General features: G+C 41.1%; 1 protein-coding gene across 2 annotated transcripts in view; it reads right to left on the bottom strand.

The window, feature by feature from the left end:
• Positions 1 to 6,052: 6,052 nt before the first annotated feature.
• The window catches only part of AASDHPPT (aminoadipate-semialdehyde dehydrogenase-phosphopantetheinyl transferase), a 48,356-nt gene continuing 34,210 nt past the window's right edge, over positions 6,053 to 20,198 (bottom strand). For both annotated transcript variants that reach the window (XM_024206592.2, XM_024206593.1), the window contains exons 5-6: positions 12,702 to 12,779; positions 6,053 to 6,419 (exon numbers count right to left, since the gene is read on the bottom strand). In XM_024206592.2, the coding sequence (XP_024062360.1) occupies positions 6,261 to 6,419; positions 12,702 to 12,779 (237 nt within the window). In that variant the 3' untranslated portion in view covers positions 6,053 to 6,260. The remainder of the gene's footprint in view (positions 6,420 to 12,701; positions 12,780 to 20,198) is intronic.

The following is a 20,198-nucleotide window of genomic DNA, read 5'->3' as shown; positions in this document are numbered from 1 at the left end:
AAGTCTTTGAGCAGATATGGGAGTCCCCTTCAATCTATCTGTGAAGGAGACAGAGTCTAGGTGATCTCATAACCTGCTTAGCCCTATCCAGGTAGAAGGCCAAGACCCTTTTCACATCTGGGGTATGGAAATAGGATCCCTGCTGAGAACTATCAGGCTTCAAAAAATACTGGTAGATGGATAGATTGTAACCTTTGGTAGGAACTTAGAATGTGGACATAAAGAGACTTTATAGTTAAAGTATTTCGCACAGGAGGAATCTGCCATCAAGGCTCCAATCTCCCGGGCCTTCAGGGCTGACATGATGACAACTAAGAAGACCATCTTCCTAGATAAATGAAATAGGAATCAGGTTGCCAGTTATTCAAATGGCGGTCTCGTGAGGTGGGCCAAAAGGAGGCTGAGGTCCCAAGACAGGTTGGGGTGTCTAATGTAGGGGAAGAGATTACCCAGACCCTTAATAATTCTGGGATGATACTGGGTGAGCAAAAATGGAGAATCCCTCGACCAGGGGATGAATGGCTGATATGGCAGCCAGATGTACCTTGACTGAATTGATAGATAAACTGGATGTCTTCAGATCCAGCAGGTAATCCAGGATGAGGGAAAAGGGAACCAATTCAGGGTGGAGGTAACGGCAACCACACCAATGGACAAAGCTTTTCCATTTCTGCAGGTAAGTAGGTTGTTTTTCTACTGTGCCTCTGGAAAGCAGGAAGCCTCTATTCCAAAGAACCATCCCGGGACCAAGCCGAGGCATAGAACCACTAGGTTGGGGTAAAGAGCGCAACCCACATCCTAAGACAGGAGATGAAGAATAGTGGGGAGCTTGATCAATGGTTGGGTACAGAATTGAAGCAAGCAAGTGTACCAAGCTTGTCTTGGCTAGGTAGGTACTATGAGAATAACTCTGGCCTTGTACTGCCTTATCTTGTTTGGCACTCTTAGAATTAGGAGCATTGGGAGACAGCCATAGAACAGACTCTTCTTCCATGGTAGAAGGAGTGTCCCCCAGGGAGTGGTGACCCAGACCCCCATTCTCCCCTTGAACAGAACAGAGGGCACTTCCTGGTCTCAGAGGTGGCGAAAAGTTCGATCTCTGGCAGCCCCCATCTCTTGAATATGCTGTGGGGAACCTGAGTGTGTCCAACTCCCATTCATAATTGTGGGAGAAATGTCTGCTAAGGGCATTGGATGGGGTGTTCTGGATGCCTGGGAGGTAGACCGCTGAAAACTGGAGATGGTGGGCTATACACCAGTTCCAGAGTTTTATGGCTTTGCCCAGAGGCGCTGACTTTCTAATGTGCCGGGAGGGGAGGGGCTTGACCCCTGGCTCTGTCCCAGGCCCCTCCCACACTCCACATCTTCCCCCAAGGCCCAACCCCCACCCTGCCTCTTCCCACCCCTGCTCTGCCTCTTCCTGCCCCATTCTGCCCACTCCCCCGAGCGCACCTCACCCTCTCGCTCCTTCCCCCCCCAGCACCTCCTGCATGCTGCAGAACAGCTGATTGTGGCGGGCAGGAGGCGCTGGGAGGAGAGGGGGAGGCACTGGGGGGGAGGGGAAGAGGGAAGAGCTGATCGGGAGAGCTGCCAGTGGGTGCGCTCAGCACCCACCATTTTGTCTTCGGCATACAAGAAGCAGGATCTTGCTCCTTCCTGCTTGTTGATGTAGCATATGCAGGACATATTGTCCATCGTAACCCTGACTGGCTTGTCCCTGATGAGGGGCAGGAAATGAAGGCAAGTGTTCCTGACTGCGCTGAGCTCCAATAAGCTGATGTGGAGACTGGCTTTGTGAGTTGTTCACCCACCCTGAACCATGAGGGTGTCAAGGTGGGCTCCCCATCCTAATAGGGATATGTCGGTTCTTAGTCACTGATGTGGTTGGGCAAGAGAAAGGGACACCCACACAAATGTTGAGTTGCTCTTTGCACCAGTTTAGGGAATTCTTTACATGAAAGGGGCAAGTCGCCTGCCTGTCCCAGGTGTCCCTGCTTGGACAGTAGGTTGTTCTGTATCAACCCTGGAAGCAGTGGAGGTGTAGCCAGGTATGATTGGTTACAAAGGTGTAAGCTACCATATGACCCAAGAGTTGAAGACACTCTGGGTGTGTATACACACACACACACACACGAACTCAAAGCTCCTTACACCATTAACAAATTAAGCCTTCTTGCAAATTAAACAGGGGCCCTACGGGGGCTTACTTCTCCCACCACTAAAATGCATAAAATGCAGTTACCTCTGAAGTGGAAAACAGTAGCTGTTCAACAGCACACATCTGCCACAGTTTAAGGCAAGAAGTGAAGAATACTGTACTTTACCCAATCAAAGTTGCAGAGGAAAGTTAGGTAGACAGAATATAATTATCCTACTGGTATTTGGCCAGAAGAAAGGGAATAACATGCTTACTCTTACAAAAAGTGATATGGAAGCTTTAATGACCACAAGTGGTCAGAATCCTAGCTTTATGTCTCATCTGCAAGATGCCACCTCCAGCATCATACTGTCCTGTGCTCTAGCATAGGCCTGGTCTACACTAACCCCCCCACTTCGGACTAAGGTACGCAAATTCAGCTACGTTAATAACGTAGCTGAATTCGAAGTACCTTAGTCCGAACTTACCGCGGTCCAGACGCGGCAGGAAGGCTCCCCCGTCGATGCTGCGTACTCCGCTCGCCGAGCTGGAGTACCAGCGTCGACGGCGAGCACTTCCGGGATCGATCCGGGGCACTTCCGGGATCGATCCGGGATCGATTTATCGCGTCTTAACCAGACCGCGGATGTAAGTGAAGACATACCCATAGATTCAATACTGATTAAGAGCAAAGCATTATATCTATTGACTCACTAATGTTACTTGCCTCAGGTTCTTGGTGTTCAAGCCTTGGAGACCTCCTATCTAATAACACAAGTCAAACCCTACTTAGGTGTTTGGCTGTGAACAACCAACCTTTGTTATTTAAAAAACAGCAGAACAGATACAGAATGCTAGAACAATAATTCAATTTTAGAAGTTTTTATTTCAATAAAAAGAAACCTTAGAATGTCTCATTAATGTAAGAGTAAATAATGTAGAATATATACAATATTTGGATATTAAAATTTTGTATAGAATGTGCATGACATATGCCAAAAACATGATTACTGCCTTAAGGATGTTACAAACTAAAAATCAAAGTGAACGAACATCATCAAAGTAAACAAGAGTTGTGCATGGTCACTAAAGCTGGGAAGTGTCATCCAACAGGTAGTTTTTTCCAAGAGAGATGATGCTCATGTGCATATCTTTAGCCTCATTTCTAGCTTATATTTGTTTTCATATTCAGGTCTTTCTAGCAACATCTTTTTTATGTTGATTTGTTAGTTAATGTGATTAACTGTGAACATACCAGTGCTTTACACCTTTTTTCTTTTTGAAAAACTGAACACTAATGTTAGCTTTAGCTAACGTGTTCATTCAGCCCATGTGTTTCTGTAATATAGTAACAAGATAAACCTTGCACATGATATTGTGAGCCTGATTGAGTCATATGAGCTACTTCCTACAGACATATACTCATGTCAAATAGCAACATAACTCTTTTCACAAAGATGCAAAGTGTCTTAAAAGTATTTGTCACTAAACTATAATCTTTACATAAGACACAATAAACTTTAAAACCACCGACATATGCCAAAGTTAAACACATTTATCACAATTTGTACCATGCTATTTCTGTAAAGAACAAAGTTAAAAATCTTCCCTAAAGCATTAAATAGATAGATCATTTACAGTAATATTAATGATTTCGCCTTGGATATTCAATTACACTAACTCTTCTATACACAACCGTAATGTTGATTTTAATGTGTGCTCCACATGCATAACTGCTTAAAGAGGAGATTCAGTTTATTTTCTAAATAATTATTTACAGCAGTAGTATATGCTCAGAACACAATTCTTATGCTTGTGAGAATAACTGTTCACATTCCCAGTGTATCAGAAGATCTTAGTGTATAGACATGTGAAACTCTTATACCCTTGATTGCTCCTTTTCTGTGCATATGAATGTAAAATAATTCTATCAATACTGCCAAGATCTGAAATTGTAGATACATATGACTCATTTTAGTTTCCACAAGCCAACATTATCTCTTACCATTATTGCTTGTTAAAATTTGCAAAAAAGTTAGATTAATCTTGTTTTTTTACCCAAAGCAACAGAAATCCAAATGTAAAGGAAATCTGTGTATTGTGCAGATTTGCAGTCTTCCTAGTGATTCTGCCTGGTCTTTCAGGATCAATGCTTTTTGGGGGGTTGGGAGAGTTTGGGGGAGAACCAACCCTTAAGTTTCTAAACTTTCTTGTTACAGATATAGCCTTATTAGTCATTAGCCAGCCAAAAGAGGTGTTATTTGCCATATTTATCAGGATTGTTAACTCCCATGCCTAAATGTGATCACATACAACACTGCGAATTACTTCACTGCAGATGATAAAATGTATTATGCACTTGCCAATGGGGCTTAGTGTTTGCAGTGCGGTCTGCTAAAAAGCACTGGATTCTCAGTTTGGTCTGAAACACCAGCAGCAGGGACAATTAAGACTAATAACTAATAAACAAGATTATTTTTAAACATCTATTGTAGTCTGGAGAAAAGCAAATTCTTATGACGGCTATTATTTTAGCAAATAAAATAAAATTTTACAATCAGCAGGGTACAATGGACTTAATGCTGGTTTTCTCCATTAAGAAGTTTCCCTTGATTTTAAACAGAATTACCTTGGCCCCTGGGGGAATCCTAACCCAAGATCCAACAGTCATCACACTTTTAGTACTACAAATTCTTAATTTTAAGGGTAAAGCTGTAATGATTGAGAGAGAATTATGTAATTATTTATTAATTAATGCTCAATTTAAAAGCATGCTGTAAAAGCAGGCAAAAGGATAATTTTAACAGGTATTATTTGAGTGTGAGAAAGTGATTATCTGCATCAGCAGCATGGGGGCTTCTGTAAGATCATAAAACCCATTTCCTTCCTGCCTCAAATCCTATTTAACATCAGAGGTGCAAGTTTAATGGTTATAATACAAGCAGGCTTTCACCCAATCAGAATGCAGGGCAACAGCCAATTTGGGCACAATCCTACTCTCACTGAAGTCAACATGAATTTTGTTTGACTTCAATAGGAAGAGAATTGAGCCTTTTATTCTGAGGTAATGATTCTGGTCAGTATCCATTCCCTGCACCTTTCAAATGACCTCAAGTATCCACACGTCCTAGATTTAAAAGGAGGATACACAATAGGAAAAAGTATTCTTTGAAAAGGACAAGACAAATAGTCTAAAATTGTCTTTCAGCACCTGTTGCTCTCTCCCGTCTCTCTGAAGTCTATATGACAATGCAATACTCTGCATTCCCCAGCTCCAGCTCTGCAGTCCTCCTTGGAAAAGGGCAGACAGTGCTTATATATTTAAAAAATAGTGGTCCCCAGAAATAAAGAGAACAGAAATGCAAATGTGGGTCCAGAAGTGCAGAACTACTGTAGGGCACGTATCCACTTCAGAGGACTCATATCTAAAGGAGAGGCAGAAAACCTATATACTGTTAGTGGAGAGAATCAGTACAGACAATTGTGAGGAGGAGGCTGACTGTGTGAGGACATACCTCACCAAAAGCCCAGGACTTAGAACACTCTCAAACTGGTTTTACACAGCTGTAGATCCATTAACGTCACTTACAGTGATGACAAATAAGTTTGATAATTTCACATAGAACTTTTGCTATGAAGTAATAGTGCCATCATCATTAACCAACTGTTTTACTTTGGCTTTGCCCAGCCACTTTGGAGTAAAATTATGATTTCATGAGAGAGAGGCAATACTATCACTTAAACATCAGCAGAAATTAAGCATGAAAACACATTTTCTTTAAATATTAAACACTTGTTGCTCATCAAGAGCAGCATTAATGCAGCTCTGTTCACTCCTACTGGCAGGGGGTAATCATGGAGATAAGAGAATCACAGAGGTAGATGCAAATTACACAATGAAAAAAAGGTGCAGGATCAATTTAGATCATTTATTTCACAGTTTCTTCAGCCTGAAAGGATCTCAGCATAGGGTAAAGAGGGTAAAAGGTGGCAGCTTTGTGAGGCTGGGAAACCGAATATTGGTCTAAAAGGGGAAATGTATACACACACTCAAATTAAGCTTTGCAAAGGAACAATGTGTGGTCTTTGAAAGATTTCAGCTTCTTTTCTTGGAAACACAGTCTTATCTTGAATGAGTACTCTGGCGTGCTGGGCACTCCTGCTTGGAACAAAAGTTATCCCAGTATGCAGGGTCTTCAGGTGCCATAGGAACACCGGTGGCAACTAAATCATCAAAAGTCAATACCTGGAATTGTGGCTGGGTCAGGTCTTTAGAAAAAACCTAAGGAAAATACATTTTAGAGTTAGATGGAAGCATGGACAAATTTCACTCCTCTCCCTCCCCTCTGCCCCAATCAGTTTAAACTGTTGTAAATACTAAAAAGAATAATTTTAAAATGTTCAGATTGATACTGATGTGATAAAAAAATTAACCTTAAATACGTTAAGATGCACAGTAGTGGGGATGCAGATAATATAGTCCTAGAGACTTACATTTTAGTGAATAAAATAAAATAAAAGAATATAATGGAAAAGGAAAAAAGTGCCAGGGAATCTGAGATTCATAGATATTAAGGACTATAAAGAAGGGCTATTTATCCTACAGTAACTGTGGTTCTTTGAAATGTTGTCATTAGTGTGGATCCCACTGTTGGTGTGTATATGCCTCATACATTAGAGATCAGATTCTTCTAAACAACAGCATCCGTCATGGCAACGTGTGCACCCTGCATCTGCTCATGCTCCCATGGAAAAAAAAAAAAATCACACATGGTGGTGATGCGGAGACCATCACTGTGGAGCATGAGTTGGCACCACAACGTTTCTATTCATTTGGTGTCTTGCTGGGGAGTAAATAGACCTGTCCCCGAGCTGCAGGGGCACATACATGCGCCGACATACGACTGAATGCCACAAGGAACATCCCTATTATTGTAGACAGATTGGATCTTATCTCAGGTAGCAGTGATTGCAACAACAGGAAGTGGTTCTCATGCAGGTACACTCTGTATGATCTGGAGTCTACTGTAGCTCTTATGAAGTCTATCATTTGCAGTAGGATAAAAGATTATTTTTATTTTTGTATTTCACTAGGAGGGACAGTGGGATCCTCGCTGTCTCTTGCTGGGACCTGTCTCTGATCAGTCAGTCATCCAGGGAAGGGTAGATGTGACTGCCCTGCCTTCCCAATGCCTTCCCAACTAGGCATTTTGTAATGACTGTCAGCATAGTGGACAGGCTGAATGACAGTACCTTGTTTTGCTAATGATTGGGCCTCATCTTAGCCATCCATCTAGCCCACAGGTAGTACCTATGTGGAAGTATGCCTTTTGCAAGTCAAGAGCCATGAACCAATTCTCAACTTGCAGAGATGGAATGATGGAGGCATTACCATCCTGAATCTGAGGCAGCATATTAGTTGAGTCTCCTCAGGTCTAGGAAAGGATGAAGACACCCGTTCTTCTTTGGGATAAAGAACTATGGAGAGCAGAAGCCTCTCCTATGACTCATAGATGAAGCAATGAGGGCACTTCTGTTTGCAACAGGATCTTATGAGAATGATGCTGGAAGAGGGATGGAGAAGGGGGATAAGCAGGGAAATGTGTGGAAATGAATAGGGTAGCCGAGGGCAATTATGTCTTACACCCATTTGTCTGATGGTCGATCAAGCCCCATGGAAAGGGACAAGGCAGACAAGGATCAACTCCAGTGTGACTCTCAACACTCCTGTCAAGCCTGTTGGCTTTGTGACTGTGTCAGGTGTATGATGGAGGAGGTCCAATGGGCATCTCCTGGAATACCTAGATCTTTTCTGAGGCAGGTACTCAGCTTGTGGCGATGAGAGTATGAGGTCCCTGCTGGGGCTGACACTCAAAGTTTCCGGTAAGGAACCAGGGTGCAAATCCCAAAGGACCTTAACACAGCCTTTGAGTCTTTTAAGGAGTGAAGTGACTTGATGGTTCTTTAATCAAAGAGTTCCATCCTCTCAAAGGACAGGTTCTCGATGGTAGCTTGCACTTCTTGGAGTACCCTGGAAGCTAACAGCCAAGATATCCATCTCATTGTGATGGCCATGGCCCTGACCTCATAGCCATGTCATATGCATCCATGGACAGCTGTAGTACCATCCTCACAACAATTTGGCCTTCTTTTATTATTCTTTTTAGCTACTCCCTGTGCTCCTGCAGGGTGTTTGATAGGAAGGGAGTGACGCACTCTCAGGGGAGAAAGTCATAGTTCATGAACAAGGCCTGGTAGTTCACCACTTGGAGCTGAAGTGAGCTGAGGAGTACACTTTAAATGTAAACAGGTCGAATTTCTTGGGGTTTTTGTTTTTAGGAGTATCTTTTGAAAACCAGGATTTCTCTTGGATTGCAGACACGACTTGGAACCCTGTGTTTGGGTGGGCATAAATATCCTGAAAGCCCTTTGAGGACACCTTGTGACGGGTTGGATCACAGAAACCCCCTTGGGAGCTGCCACCCAATGTACCGAGACTACCCCTGCTTCTGTTTTCCCTGCCAGCTCAGGACTTCAGCACCCTGTCTTGCTGAGCGAGACACTCCAGTCTGGCTCCAACACAGACCCAGGGTCTGAATTACTTGTCCCAAAGCTGCAAGTTTACCTGAAAACAGCTCATAGAAGTGTGCTTGTCTTTAGCACTCAGATGCCCAACTCCCAATGGGGTCTAAACCCAGATAAATCCGTTTTACCCTGCATAAAGCTTATGCAGGGCAAACTCAAATTGTTCGCCCTCTATAACACTGATAGAGAGATATGCACAGTTGTTTGCTCCCCCAGGTATTAATACATACTCTGAGTAAATTACTAAATAAAAAGTGATTTTATTAAATACAGACAGTAGGATTTAAGTGGTTCAAAGTAGTAACAGACAAAACAAAGTAAGTCACCAAGCAAAGTAAAATAAAATGCGCAAATCTATGTCTAATCAAACTAAATACAGACGATTTCCTCACCAGTTCCAGAGCACTCCCTTTTACAGGCTAACCTCCTTTTAGCCTGGGTCCAGCAATCACTCACACCCCCTGCAGTTACTGTCCTTTGTTTTAGTCTCCAAGTATCCTCGGGGGGTGGAGAGGTTCCTTCTTTAGCCAGCTGAAGACAAAATGGAGGGGCCTCCCCCAGGTTTAAATAGACTCTCTCTTGTGGGTGGAGACCTCCCTCCTCCCTCCTATGCAAAGTCCAGCTCCAAGATGGAGTTCTGGAGTCACCTGGGCAAGTCACATGTCCCTGCATGACTCAGTCTTTACAGGCTGAAGCCATTGTCCACATAGTATCTTGCATGTCTCCAGGAAGACTTCTTATGTGGATTGGAGCATTCCAAGATGCATTGTTCTCCAAGTGTTTCCTGATCAGGTACTTAACCTGGCGAATTCCTTCCTAAAGAAGCTGACCAAATGCCTCCCAAAGCTTACTTAGAAACCAAGCAAGCATACAGCCCATATTCTTAACCTCAAGTAGAAAATGATATATATATATGTACAAATAGGATGAATAGATATAGTAGACCATAACCTTTATGGAGATATGTTACCTGGCACAGGCAGCACAAAACATATTCCAGTTATGTCATACATACATTTATAAGCACCCTTTCCCCATAAAGCCTTATGGGGTACACTGTCACACCCTCCCCCTGAACTCGAGGCCCAGAGAGCATGTCATGGGTGTACTGGCCCAGTGCCAACTGGCCAGCCGGCTCAGTGCTACTCCTGTCTTACCTGAAGCAAAGCATTTGGCAAGGGGGTTCTGCCTCAGGTAATTGGGGTTGCTCTCCAAAGGTGAGGGAGAGGCAACCCTGCTTGAGGTGGGGAGGAGGAGTAAACTGGCAAGGGTGACAATGAGTCACCCTCTTTGAATGACAATGCCATGTGGTGATATGGCCTCTGCATCACATCTAATTCTGATCATCACTTAGGAGCACTGGATCTATGGGTCTTGGACCTGTCATTGTTTTGGTCATGGATACCAAGAGCGGTACCAAAGCTCCTCCCCCCTATGCCATTCCTGCCTTGGTGGAAGATTTGGAGGCTTTGTCCTTGGAGGAGTGATATTTGATGTGCTCCTGTGCAATGGTCCTTTTGTTGTTCAGAGCTGCGCTTATGCTCCAGGAGGGAATGTTTCTTGGCATCACTCGTCCATGATCAGAGTGTAGGCACCAGTTGTGATGTGAGGCTGCCAGCGCACCAAGGTTGACAGTGCTGAGGATGCCAGTGTCCTCTTCACTGCCCGATCCCAGGCTCTGGTGCCTATTCCAGGGAGCACTTTCTGATCCAAACTATTTGGTTCCACTTTGGCAGCTGTCATTTCCTCAGGATCTGAACTGACACACATGGATTGCTCAAGAAGATGCAACTTGAGCTGCACATCCCTGGGCTTGTGCATCCTGGAAGAAAATGACTGACACGCTTCATACCTGTCTGAGATGTGGTTCTCCCCCAGGCAGAAGCAGTAGTGTGGCTAGGAGTGGAAATTTGGGTGGGCCCTGACTTTCAGGTGGACGGGCAATGACAGACTGTGCTAGCTCAGCTTCTCCCCTGATGCCACTCCCTATTCCTAGCTCTGGTACCCCCAGACAAAGGGCTTCACCTGCCAAGCTGGGCACACACATGGGGCAGCTCAGAAAACAGCAAGGCAGAGCTGCCAGCGTGTAGCTTTCTGAAGGATGGGCGCATAGCTCTGTCCTCGATTTCAGGTGCCCAAGCAATGCTCCGGGCCGCACTACACCCCTGCTCAGATATGGGTGGGCCTGGATGCTAAGTGGGTGGGTGTACCCCTGGGCAGAAGAGGTAATGGTTGTGTCCATCAGCAGAGGCGATGAGAACATCACAGGACAAGCAGGGTTTGAACCCTAGTGGCTTACGGTCTGCCATATTAGCATGAAGCACCTCACCCTGCTTAACAAAAGGGGTGTGTGCAGGGGTGGGAGAAGACTTTTTTTTTTTTAAATGGAACGTCCAAATTAATGTAATAAGGGGATAAGAAGGGGACTATAGATTCTTTTCACCAAATCAGTCAAGAAAAGGGTGAGTTTGAAGCTCTGTATAAGTAGTGGGTTGAACACTCACTTGATTCCATCTTTATGTCATGGACATTAAGAAGAGAGGGTTCCGGATGCTCCACCCTTTATGCCCGTGCATGGGAGGATGAAGAGGCACAGGGGGTCATATGTGGCCCCGACCGACACTGCTTTTGAAAAGAATCCAATATCATATGCATGACGCACATGCCTACATGCCATGTGATCCATACCTGAAGGACCATTATGATCATCTATTGTGATCACCTGCATTACACAGACCAAAGAACCTCATCCAATAATTTCTGCAACAGCCTTTAATTTCTGCATGAGCTATAACATCTCTTTGAGAAAGATATTCAGTCTTGATTGAAAGACTCCAGGTGGAGAATCCACCACATCCTTAGGTAAGTAGTCCGAAGTAAGTTGTTCCAATGGTTAATTATTGACCCTATTAAAAAAAATTGCACCTATTTCCAGTCTGAATTTGTCTAGCTTCACCTTTCAACCACTCAATCTTGTTATGCCTTTTTCTGATAGATTAAGGAGATGTCTGTCTATCATAAGTCTCTCTCCCATGTAAAAACTTGTAGACTGATCAAGTCACTTCAACCTTCTCTTGGAGAAACAGAGAGAGCTTCCTTAGTCGTTCACCATAAACCATATTTTTCTAGACCTGAAATCATTCTTGTAGCACTTTTCTGAACCCTTTCCAAGTTTACGACATCCTTTTTGAAATGTGGACATCAGAGCTGGACATAGCACTCCAGTAATGCCCTTACTAATGCCATACTCAGAAGTAACACCACCTCTCCCTATTCTTACTAGACATTCCTCTGCTTATATATCCAAGCATCACATTCGCCTTCTTAGCTACAGCACTGCATTGACAGCTCACACTCAGCTGATTACCTATCATGACCCCTAACTCCCTTTCAGGGTAACTGCATTCATGGATACAAGCCCCCATCTTATAACTGTGACCTACAATCTTTGTTCCTAGATACAAGTCCTTTAATTTTGTTGGTCTAAATAGAAACAAAGAGGTGGATTGAGCACCATAAAAGACTATACAACCCCTGCACTTTATCACTGTGATGACAGAGAGATTTGAGACCAGACGCACAAACACCACAAGCTGTGGATCGGGAAGAGTTGTCTGCCCTTTTATGGCTGAATTTTTAAAGTACAAGGCTCCAAAGAGTTGCACTTCTAGGACATCCACTGAAGGTGGGAAAGGTGAGTCAGACCAGAGATGCCACATGAGCTGAATTCTGTTTCCAAGAGGTATGAACCAAATGAAGTTACATTGGCAGATTAACTCCTTTGGAGGGACTCTGACTAGCTGTTCTCCATGATTCCTGATAGGTAGAGCCATTACGCTTATTATAAAGCTTGTGCTATAGGATAGGGAAAAATGACATTTATGACCAAAATACTTAGTATTCTATTCAAATTGTGTAATGCCATATGAAATTAAATAAAGGAAAGTTATTTTAGAGACCAAAACTCATAACATCTTACGTTGGAATCCTTCTGTACAAATACTTCTGGTTTCCCCAGAGCTACTGCAACATGATGGAGATCATCCAACCGGGTTTCCTAAAAAAGTGAAAATAAGATAGTATATTAATTTTCATTAGTGTATGTCTGAAATAGAATACAGGGATATATATACTGGAATTCAGGGCAAAAACAAGAAGTAATTTAAAGATGGGACCATCACTCATTTAAAATCACCAACATTCACAAGTGAGAAGAAGCCTTCGGTAGATTTGGTCAAAAAGACTTAATTCAATAGTGAAAAAAAATCAGGACTCTGCTCCCAGCTCTGCTGAAAATATTCTATGCAACTTTGGGCACACCACTTTTCTTCAATGTGCCACAGTTACCCCAATCTGTAAAACTAGGAGGGAGTGGAAGAAAAGAGATTTGACTTTCCTGAGGATAGATATATGAGACCTCACTAAAATCAGATTTATAAGGTGCAAAGAATTACAGTCTTATGTCCATTCACAAGAAGATATCCAAGAAAAGAGGAAGTTACTTACCTTCGTAACTGGAGGTTCTTTGAGATGTGTGGTCCCTACCTGTATCCCACCGTGTGTATACATGTGCACCATGTGCCTGCAATCAGAGGATTTTGAAAGCAGTGGCCATTGGTCCACACGTGTGACCTCGCTCTCCTTGTGCCTCTGAGTGAGGAGATAAATGGCGGACTGGACCAACTGCTTCTCCAGTTCCTCCTCTACAATGAACTAAAGAATGATCCAAAGCAGAGGGGAAGGAGGACGGGTAGTGGAATACAGATAGCGATCACACATCTTGAAGAACCTCCAATTACTAAGGTAAGTAACTTCCTCCTCTTCTTTGAGTGCTGGTCCCTATAAGTATTCATGATGAGTGACTGACAAGCAGTACTCAAGTAGGAGGAAGGTGCGAGGATGCAGGCTGTAAAGCCCTTTGAAGGATCACTGTCCCAAACGATGCATCAGTGGAGGAGCCCTGTACTAGAGCAGCAGTTCTCAAACTGTGGGTTGGGACCCCTTTTTAATGGGGTTACCAGGGCTGGCATTAGACTTACTGGGGCTGAAGCCTGAGCCCTGCCGCCCTGGGCCAAAGCTGAAGCCTGAGGGCTTTAAGCTCTGCGTGGCTGGGCTCAGGTTACAGGCCCCCTGTCTGGGGCTGAAGCCCTTTGGCTTTGCCCCCTGCACCTCAGGGCGGCAGGGCTAGGGCGAGCTCAGACTTTGGTCCCCCCTCCAGGGGTTGTGTAGTAATTTTTGTTGTCAGAAGGGGGTCATGGTGCAATGAAGTTTGAGAACCCTTGTACTAGAGCATAATGTCTCACAAACATGTGGATGGAAGCAGAGGTACTTCCTGAAGTGAAGTCACTGATGTCTGTTGTGCCCTCATGGAATAAGCCCTTACCCAGTGAGGGTAAGCAGCAACACCCTTGATCTCAGTCACTATCCAATGCTCACTAGAATGATTTTGTTATAGTAGCAATGCTATAAGTAAAGGCTGAAATAAGGTTTTTGTTTTACTTTTCTGTCTCTACAAGACTTCTCACTTTTTAAAAACTGTTTGTAAATTCACTTAAACATTTTCATATATTTAACTTCTCCTTTATATATATTTTAAAGGAAACAGTATGCAAAAATACTTGCCAATATAGTATTAAGTTTGAAATTGAATAAGATAAGAAAATTCAGTCAAGTTCAGTCAGCTTAACTTGGCCCCTTTACAGGTATGCATTAGAACAACAGTTTTCATTGTTTGATGACATACCACACTGGAGAACAGAAATGCTATTCAGAAAAACAGAATGGACCACAAAGAAGCTACCCATTTTTCTATAACTGTGGAAGCACATATTACCATTTTGCATTACTGCATATATACTGTGAGAAGACAAATAGAATATAATACATGTGCACAATGGGGAAGAGTTACTGAGGAAGCTTTAACAATTAATCTCTCATTCAGTATGTCCTGTCAAAAAACCTTTACTCAATTTAATCACTTCGGTTGTCCCATTAAATGACTAGGATACAGACACTGATTTCTAGAAACTGGTTTATTTTGTCTACTTAAACATTGTTATCAGAGCAGAGTTCAGAATTTCATAGATTGAAATTTGCAAATTTTGTATTCAGTATCTTAAATTAACTCTGTTTTACATATCATGATGTCCGAATATAAACTGCTAATGCAGAATCAAAACGTTTGTTATTCTATAGCAGTGGTTTTCAACCTACAGTGTATGTCTAAGATTTCCAAAAGGGTCCGCACCACCATTAAAATTTTTTTAGGGGTCCGCAAATGAAAAAAGGTTGAAAACCACTGTTCTAGAGAGATCCTCAAATTCAGACATTAAATGCTTCACACAGGGACCTGATAGAGTACATTTCAAGACTATCCCAATTTATATGATTCACAAAATGCTTTTCAAGGTGACATTTTTCTTCTTTTAAAAAACTCAAAATCTACACTTCAAAGTAAATTTAAGTATTTATGCTTCAACAACAAATAATACAATTAATCATTTAAAAACTATAGGGCTAAGGTCTAAACCCATATTAAAAATTTATACTTCAGAGTGAAATAAGTATTCAAGTTGTTTGAACAGTGAAGTAGAGATGGCGGGGTAAATTGAAAGTCATATTCCCACAGAAAACAGTCTTCTATTAACAGATATGTAGGAATTATGGCACCTCCCACTCTTGGTTTAAAGACTAAATTACTGGCATCTGCTTACCCGCCGTTCTCATCTGTAAAATAAGAGCTTTAATTTTGGCTACGATTAAAATGGAAGAAAAAAAGGCTACCAATCTGCAATAATGCATACAACAGTGTGGGAGCTGTAGCATATTTGAAATTTGCCCTCTGGAATGAAAACACCATATTTTGATCCATTTTGCCTACAGTGAAGTGTTATAGTATGTTCTCCTGTTTTCTACTCCCTCCTTGAACACAAAACCCAAAAATAAGTTAAGCAGAAAGATTTCTATTGCAGATTTATCAGGCCTCATCATTAGCACACATAGCCCATACTGCTGTAATTTTCTTGGAAAGGTGAAATGGCTAGATTTTATCACCTCATTTTTCCCCCTCTTTCACTTCCTACATGTCCTCGAGGGGAAAGACTGATGAGTTTAGAACACATGGCAGAATGTATTTATCAGTACCTCTAATCCAGTGGGTCTCAAACTTTTTTTTACTGGCGACCCTTTTCACACAGCAAGCCTCTGAGTGGGACCCCCCTAATAAATTAAACACACTTTTTAATATATTTAACACCATTATAAATGCTGGAGGCAAGCGGGGTTTGGGGTGGAGGTTGACAGCTTGCGACCCCCCCTGTAATAACCTCGCGACCCCCTCAGGGATCCCGACCCCCAGTTTGAGAACCCCAGCTCTAGTCCATTTGGAAATCCCAAATCTAATGCGCTGTAGTTTTAAAACAAATTAACAGCAATGTAAGTTTTGCTCAGTGAATACCTGTGAATTTACCATATCTTGTCTGTATAACTGGCTGCTAGTGATGTCCAATGCCACCTGTATTATGTATACTTTTCTTATTTTGTTACCTCACTTAATGTATATGAAGAGGAAGCCAACTTATAGGCTAAATCCTGCCTTGATGGAGGCATAAAACTAAAACTAAACAAAGGTGAACAGGGAGAATAGCAGAGGAGTCCCCCTCTGCAACAGAGCTCTTACTAGTGCAGGTTAGTATTCGCTTGACAAACCAGGAGATGTGCTGTGGAGCACTATTTGTTGCTCCTCTGAGCAGAAGCAAAGTGCTCCGTGAACTGCTCTGACTCTAGTGTGTGCTGGGGCTTGAAAAGGACCACAACCTGTTGTGTTAGTTGAACCCAACTCCCAGCACACTCAGAAATGCAGTTCTACTCTGAGAAATGCTTACATAAAAATGGCACCTTCTTCCAACAGAACTGCTCACTATGTGTATTCTGTTATATCTGATTACCCTAGCAACAAACATTTGTCATTGACACTTACCTGTGTTAGCACGAGTGAGCTGAATTCTATATCTTCTATGCAATCAGCAGAATTAATATTATCAGAATTTTTTATTATTTTAATTCAGCCCCAACATTGTGTCTCTGCAGTTTCTATCTTGCTTCTAAACACAGCTCAAAGTTCAGAATTTGGCATCACACATACAGTGAATGAAGACTGAAGAAGGACGGTTACAAAATATTTAGTATAGAGCTTTTCAAAATTTCCTCTATGCTGCTGTTCAGCACAGTTAAAAATCAATCATCCATATATCTGAAATGTACTTGGGAAATAATCACTACAAAATGTAGAGGTTTTTTCCCTAGTGAATCCTTCATTAAAGGAAGATGGAACTGGGGATGAGTACCTGGAGGGGGCACCAAATATAAAATACAAGAACATTTTCACAATTATGGAAAGTTAGAGAAAAAAATCTTGGTTATACTTGTAATTTCTAGCACAAACAATCTTACTGAAATTAATAGGACCAATTCCGCAACAAAGTACTATTCAATTTAAGAATGGCAGAATCAGGCTTTTGTCGTTGTAAACAAATGCTATTGTAACAATTTTTCTCTTAATCCCCTTATTTTTGTTTACTCATTCCCGGAAGAGGTTGCTGTTTCTATTACACATAACATCATTTCTGAATTTACCAAGAACGCTAGAGCTTGATTCAAAAGAGAATTTAATTGATGCTTTTTTTTTTCCCCTGTGGTTTCCCATCTGTGCAAACAGACGGGTATTCCCCCCTCTGTATTTGAGTTTGGACACATTCTATCTTTTCCCACATGCAGAAAGCACTTCAAAAATGTATCTTTAAATTCTAGTTAACAGAAAACAACAAGGTGGATAAAAATCAATGTTTTTTTTTTTAAAGAAAAACTGGATTTAATTTAAATCAGATTTTTTTTTACTTTTAAATTAAATACAGGAGTTTTTTTAAATAAATCTATTTAAAATTGAAGTTGAAACTGACAACTTATGTTAAATCCTATTCATTAGAATACATTAAATAGTTTAAATTAAATAAAAAAATAGTATTAAGCAGTACGTTTGCTGCTGAAGTTTTAAAGGAGGTCAAATTACTGAACTGGTGGAAGTCACTAGCTAAGCGCCTGGTACCAGAGTTTGCTGAGTGCTAATCCAGCTTTTGATAGCAGTAGCATCTTTTGCAGGTGCAAAAAGAATATTTTTTTCATTTGAGTTTATTCAGCTAATTCAATTTAATGACTAGTTCATCATTCAAAGTTAAGAAACCAATTGGGAGCTGAAAAAACAGGAAATCTTGCTTTCCTCTTCCATATTATGAATAAAAACTAGGCGTGAGAAAACTAGTTCTAAAATCTTGAAGGAAATGGTGACCAGAAACAATCAGCTAAATTCATTAACTACAGATAATGCTTCCTTTGCTTAATAAATCAGTTTTAAATGCAAACCATTTTTGATAAACCTTTTTATCTACCCAGGACATTTAAGATAATTTTTATTACATAAAACTAAGTGTTCTCTGTGTATTTTTAATTTAACTTGAATTTCTATCCAAACAGTTTGACACAAATCATAAGTAAAAAATTAACTAGTAAATAAGAAATGCATCATTCATCATTTTCTAACAAGTAAACATTAAGAATCTGAATAAATGTAAATTAAGCTATATAGTTGCTTAAATAAATGTATAAGTTCATAATTAATGTATACATGTAAGATATATAGTTGCATAAATAGATAGCATATCCTCCTAGTTAGCACAAAAGTACCAAATTTAGTGTAAAGGCTATATGTGTTTGCAAATAAACATTTTTATGGTTACCAACAAATGAGAATTAACTTTTCTTTGGAAAATAACTAAAAAGTACAAATACAAAACGAGATTAAAATCAAATTATTTAAATCTAGGTTTCCTGCTTGTTCCAGAGCAGAATCCTCTGAAGTCCATAGGCACTTTTAAATGGAGTGTTTATAACAGGTTTCATTTTGCAGTTAGAGTAACAGTAAGGAGCACTTTGGAAATGCAGGTGTAGACATTTGTGTTTTCCACCTGCAGATTTTACTAAGCTTTTTTTACTAATACTATTTTTTTACACTGGAGATTAAAGCACATAACAACTTTTACATTTAACATATATCAAGCCCACCACAAAAATCACATTGAGATTGATATATTTATATTTGCTTGCGATTCCTGTGTAGCCCAATGTTGCTTTGTAACAAAATATTAGTTTGGGAACTAATCTCTTCATAGAGCTGATTAACTAGAAACCACAGACTTTTAAACACAGACTTAGTTGGCATGTTCTTCCACACTGGCAATCCTATTTTCAAAATTTTTGGTCTTTAATGGATTTAGTTTTTAGCAATTACATCCTCCCTCACTCTTTTATTTTGAGAAAATTCTTGATTTGTTTCGAGTGTTTGTTTCAAGGGTTTTTTAATGTCTATGAAATGTAATAAAAAATAAATCCATCTCCTTTTTGCATTTGGTACTTTTCGCTATCTAGGAAATATATACCTTAATATTTTTAGATGCTTACTAACTGTACATTTTCAGGATGTTAAAAAATGGTGAATGATTTATTGCTTATTTACTAAATAGTTAACTTTTTGCTCATGATTTGTGTCAAGCTCCATCAGGATGGTAACTGGAATTTAATTAAATACAGAACAGTATATGAATTTATTATAAAACAATATTTATATGTTTTTGATACATAAAATTCTCTTATTAAAACATGTTTCACGTTCACAACTAAATGATTTATTAAACAGATTAACTGTTGTCAGTAAATTTAAACTGATTTCAGATCAGCCTGGGAAAATACTCAAATATGCCTAAGAGACTGGAGTTTAAGTTCCTACTCATCTAAACTTCTTGTAAATGAGACCGTCTACTACAGTAACTCCTCGCTTAACGTTGTAGTTATGTTCCTAAAAAATGCGACTTTAAGCGAAACAATATTAAGTGAATCCAATTTCCCCATAAGAATTAATGTAAATGGGGGGGGGAGGAGGTAGGTTCCAGGGAATTTTTTTAAACCAGACAAAAGACTGTAGTATGTATGTATGTATACACAGTATAAGTTTTAAACAAACAATTTAATACTGTACACAGCAGTGACGATTGTGAAGCTTGGTTGAGGTGGTGAAGTCAGAGGGTGGGATATTTCCCAGGGAATGCCTTACTGCTAAATGATGAACTAGAACTCAGCTGAGCCTTCAAGGGTTAACACATTGTTGTTAATGTAGCCTCATATTCTACAAGGCAGCATGACTGGAGGGAGGGGAGACAGCATGGAGGGGGGGAGAGGGAGAGGGTGTGTGTGTGTGGGGGGGGGGGTGCATTGCCCCTTTAAGTACACTGACCCCACTCTAAGTACATTGCAAGCAGGAGGCTCCCGGGAGCAGCTCCAAGGTAGAGGGCAGGAGCAGCACATGGCAGTGGGGGGAGGGACTGCTGAACTGCCTGCACTTGATAGCCTGCTGGGCAGCTGCCGCACA

Source organism: Terrapene carolina, unplaced genomic scaffold, assembly GCF_002925995.2.
Source record: "Terrapene carolina triunguis isolate 2854851 unplaced genomic scaffold, T_m_triunguis-2.0 Scaffold138, whole genome shotgun sequence".
NCBI classification, from domain to species: Eukaryota; Metazoa; Chordata; order Testudines; family Emydidae; genus Terrapene; species Terrapene triunguis.
The sequence above is the reverse complement of the archived record's forward strand: the minus strand, read 5'-3'. Positions and strand labels throughout refer to the sequence as shown.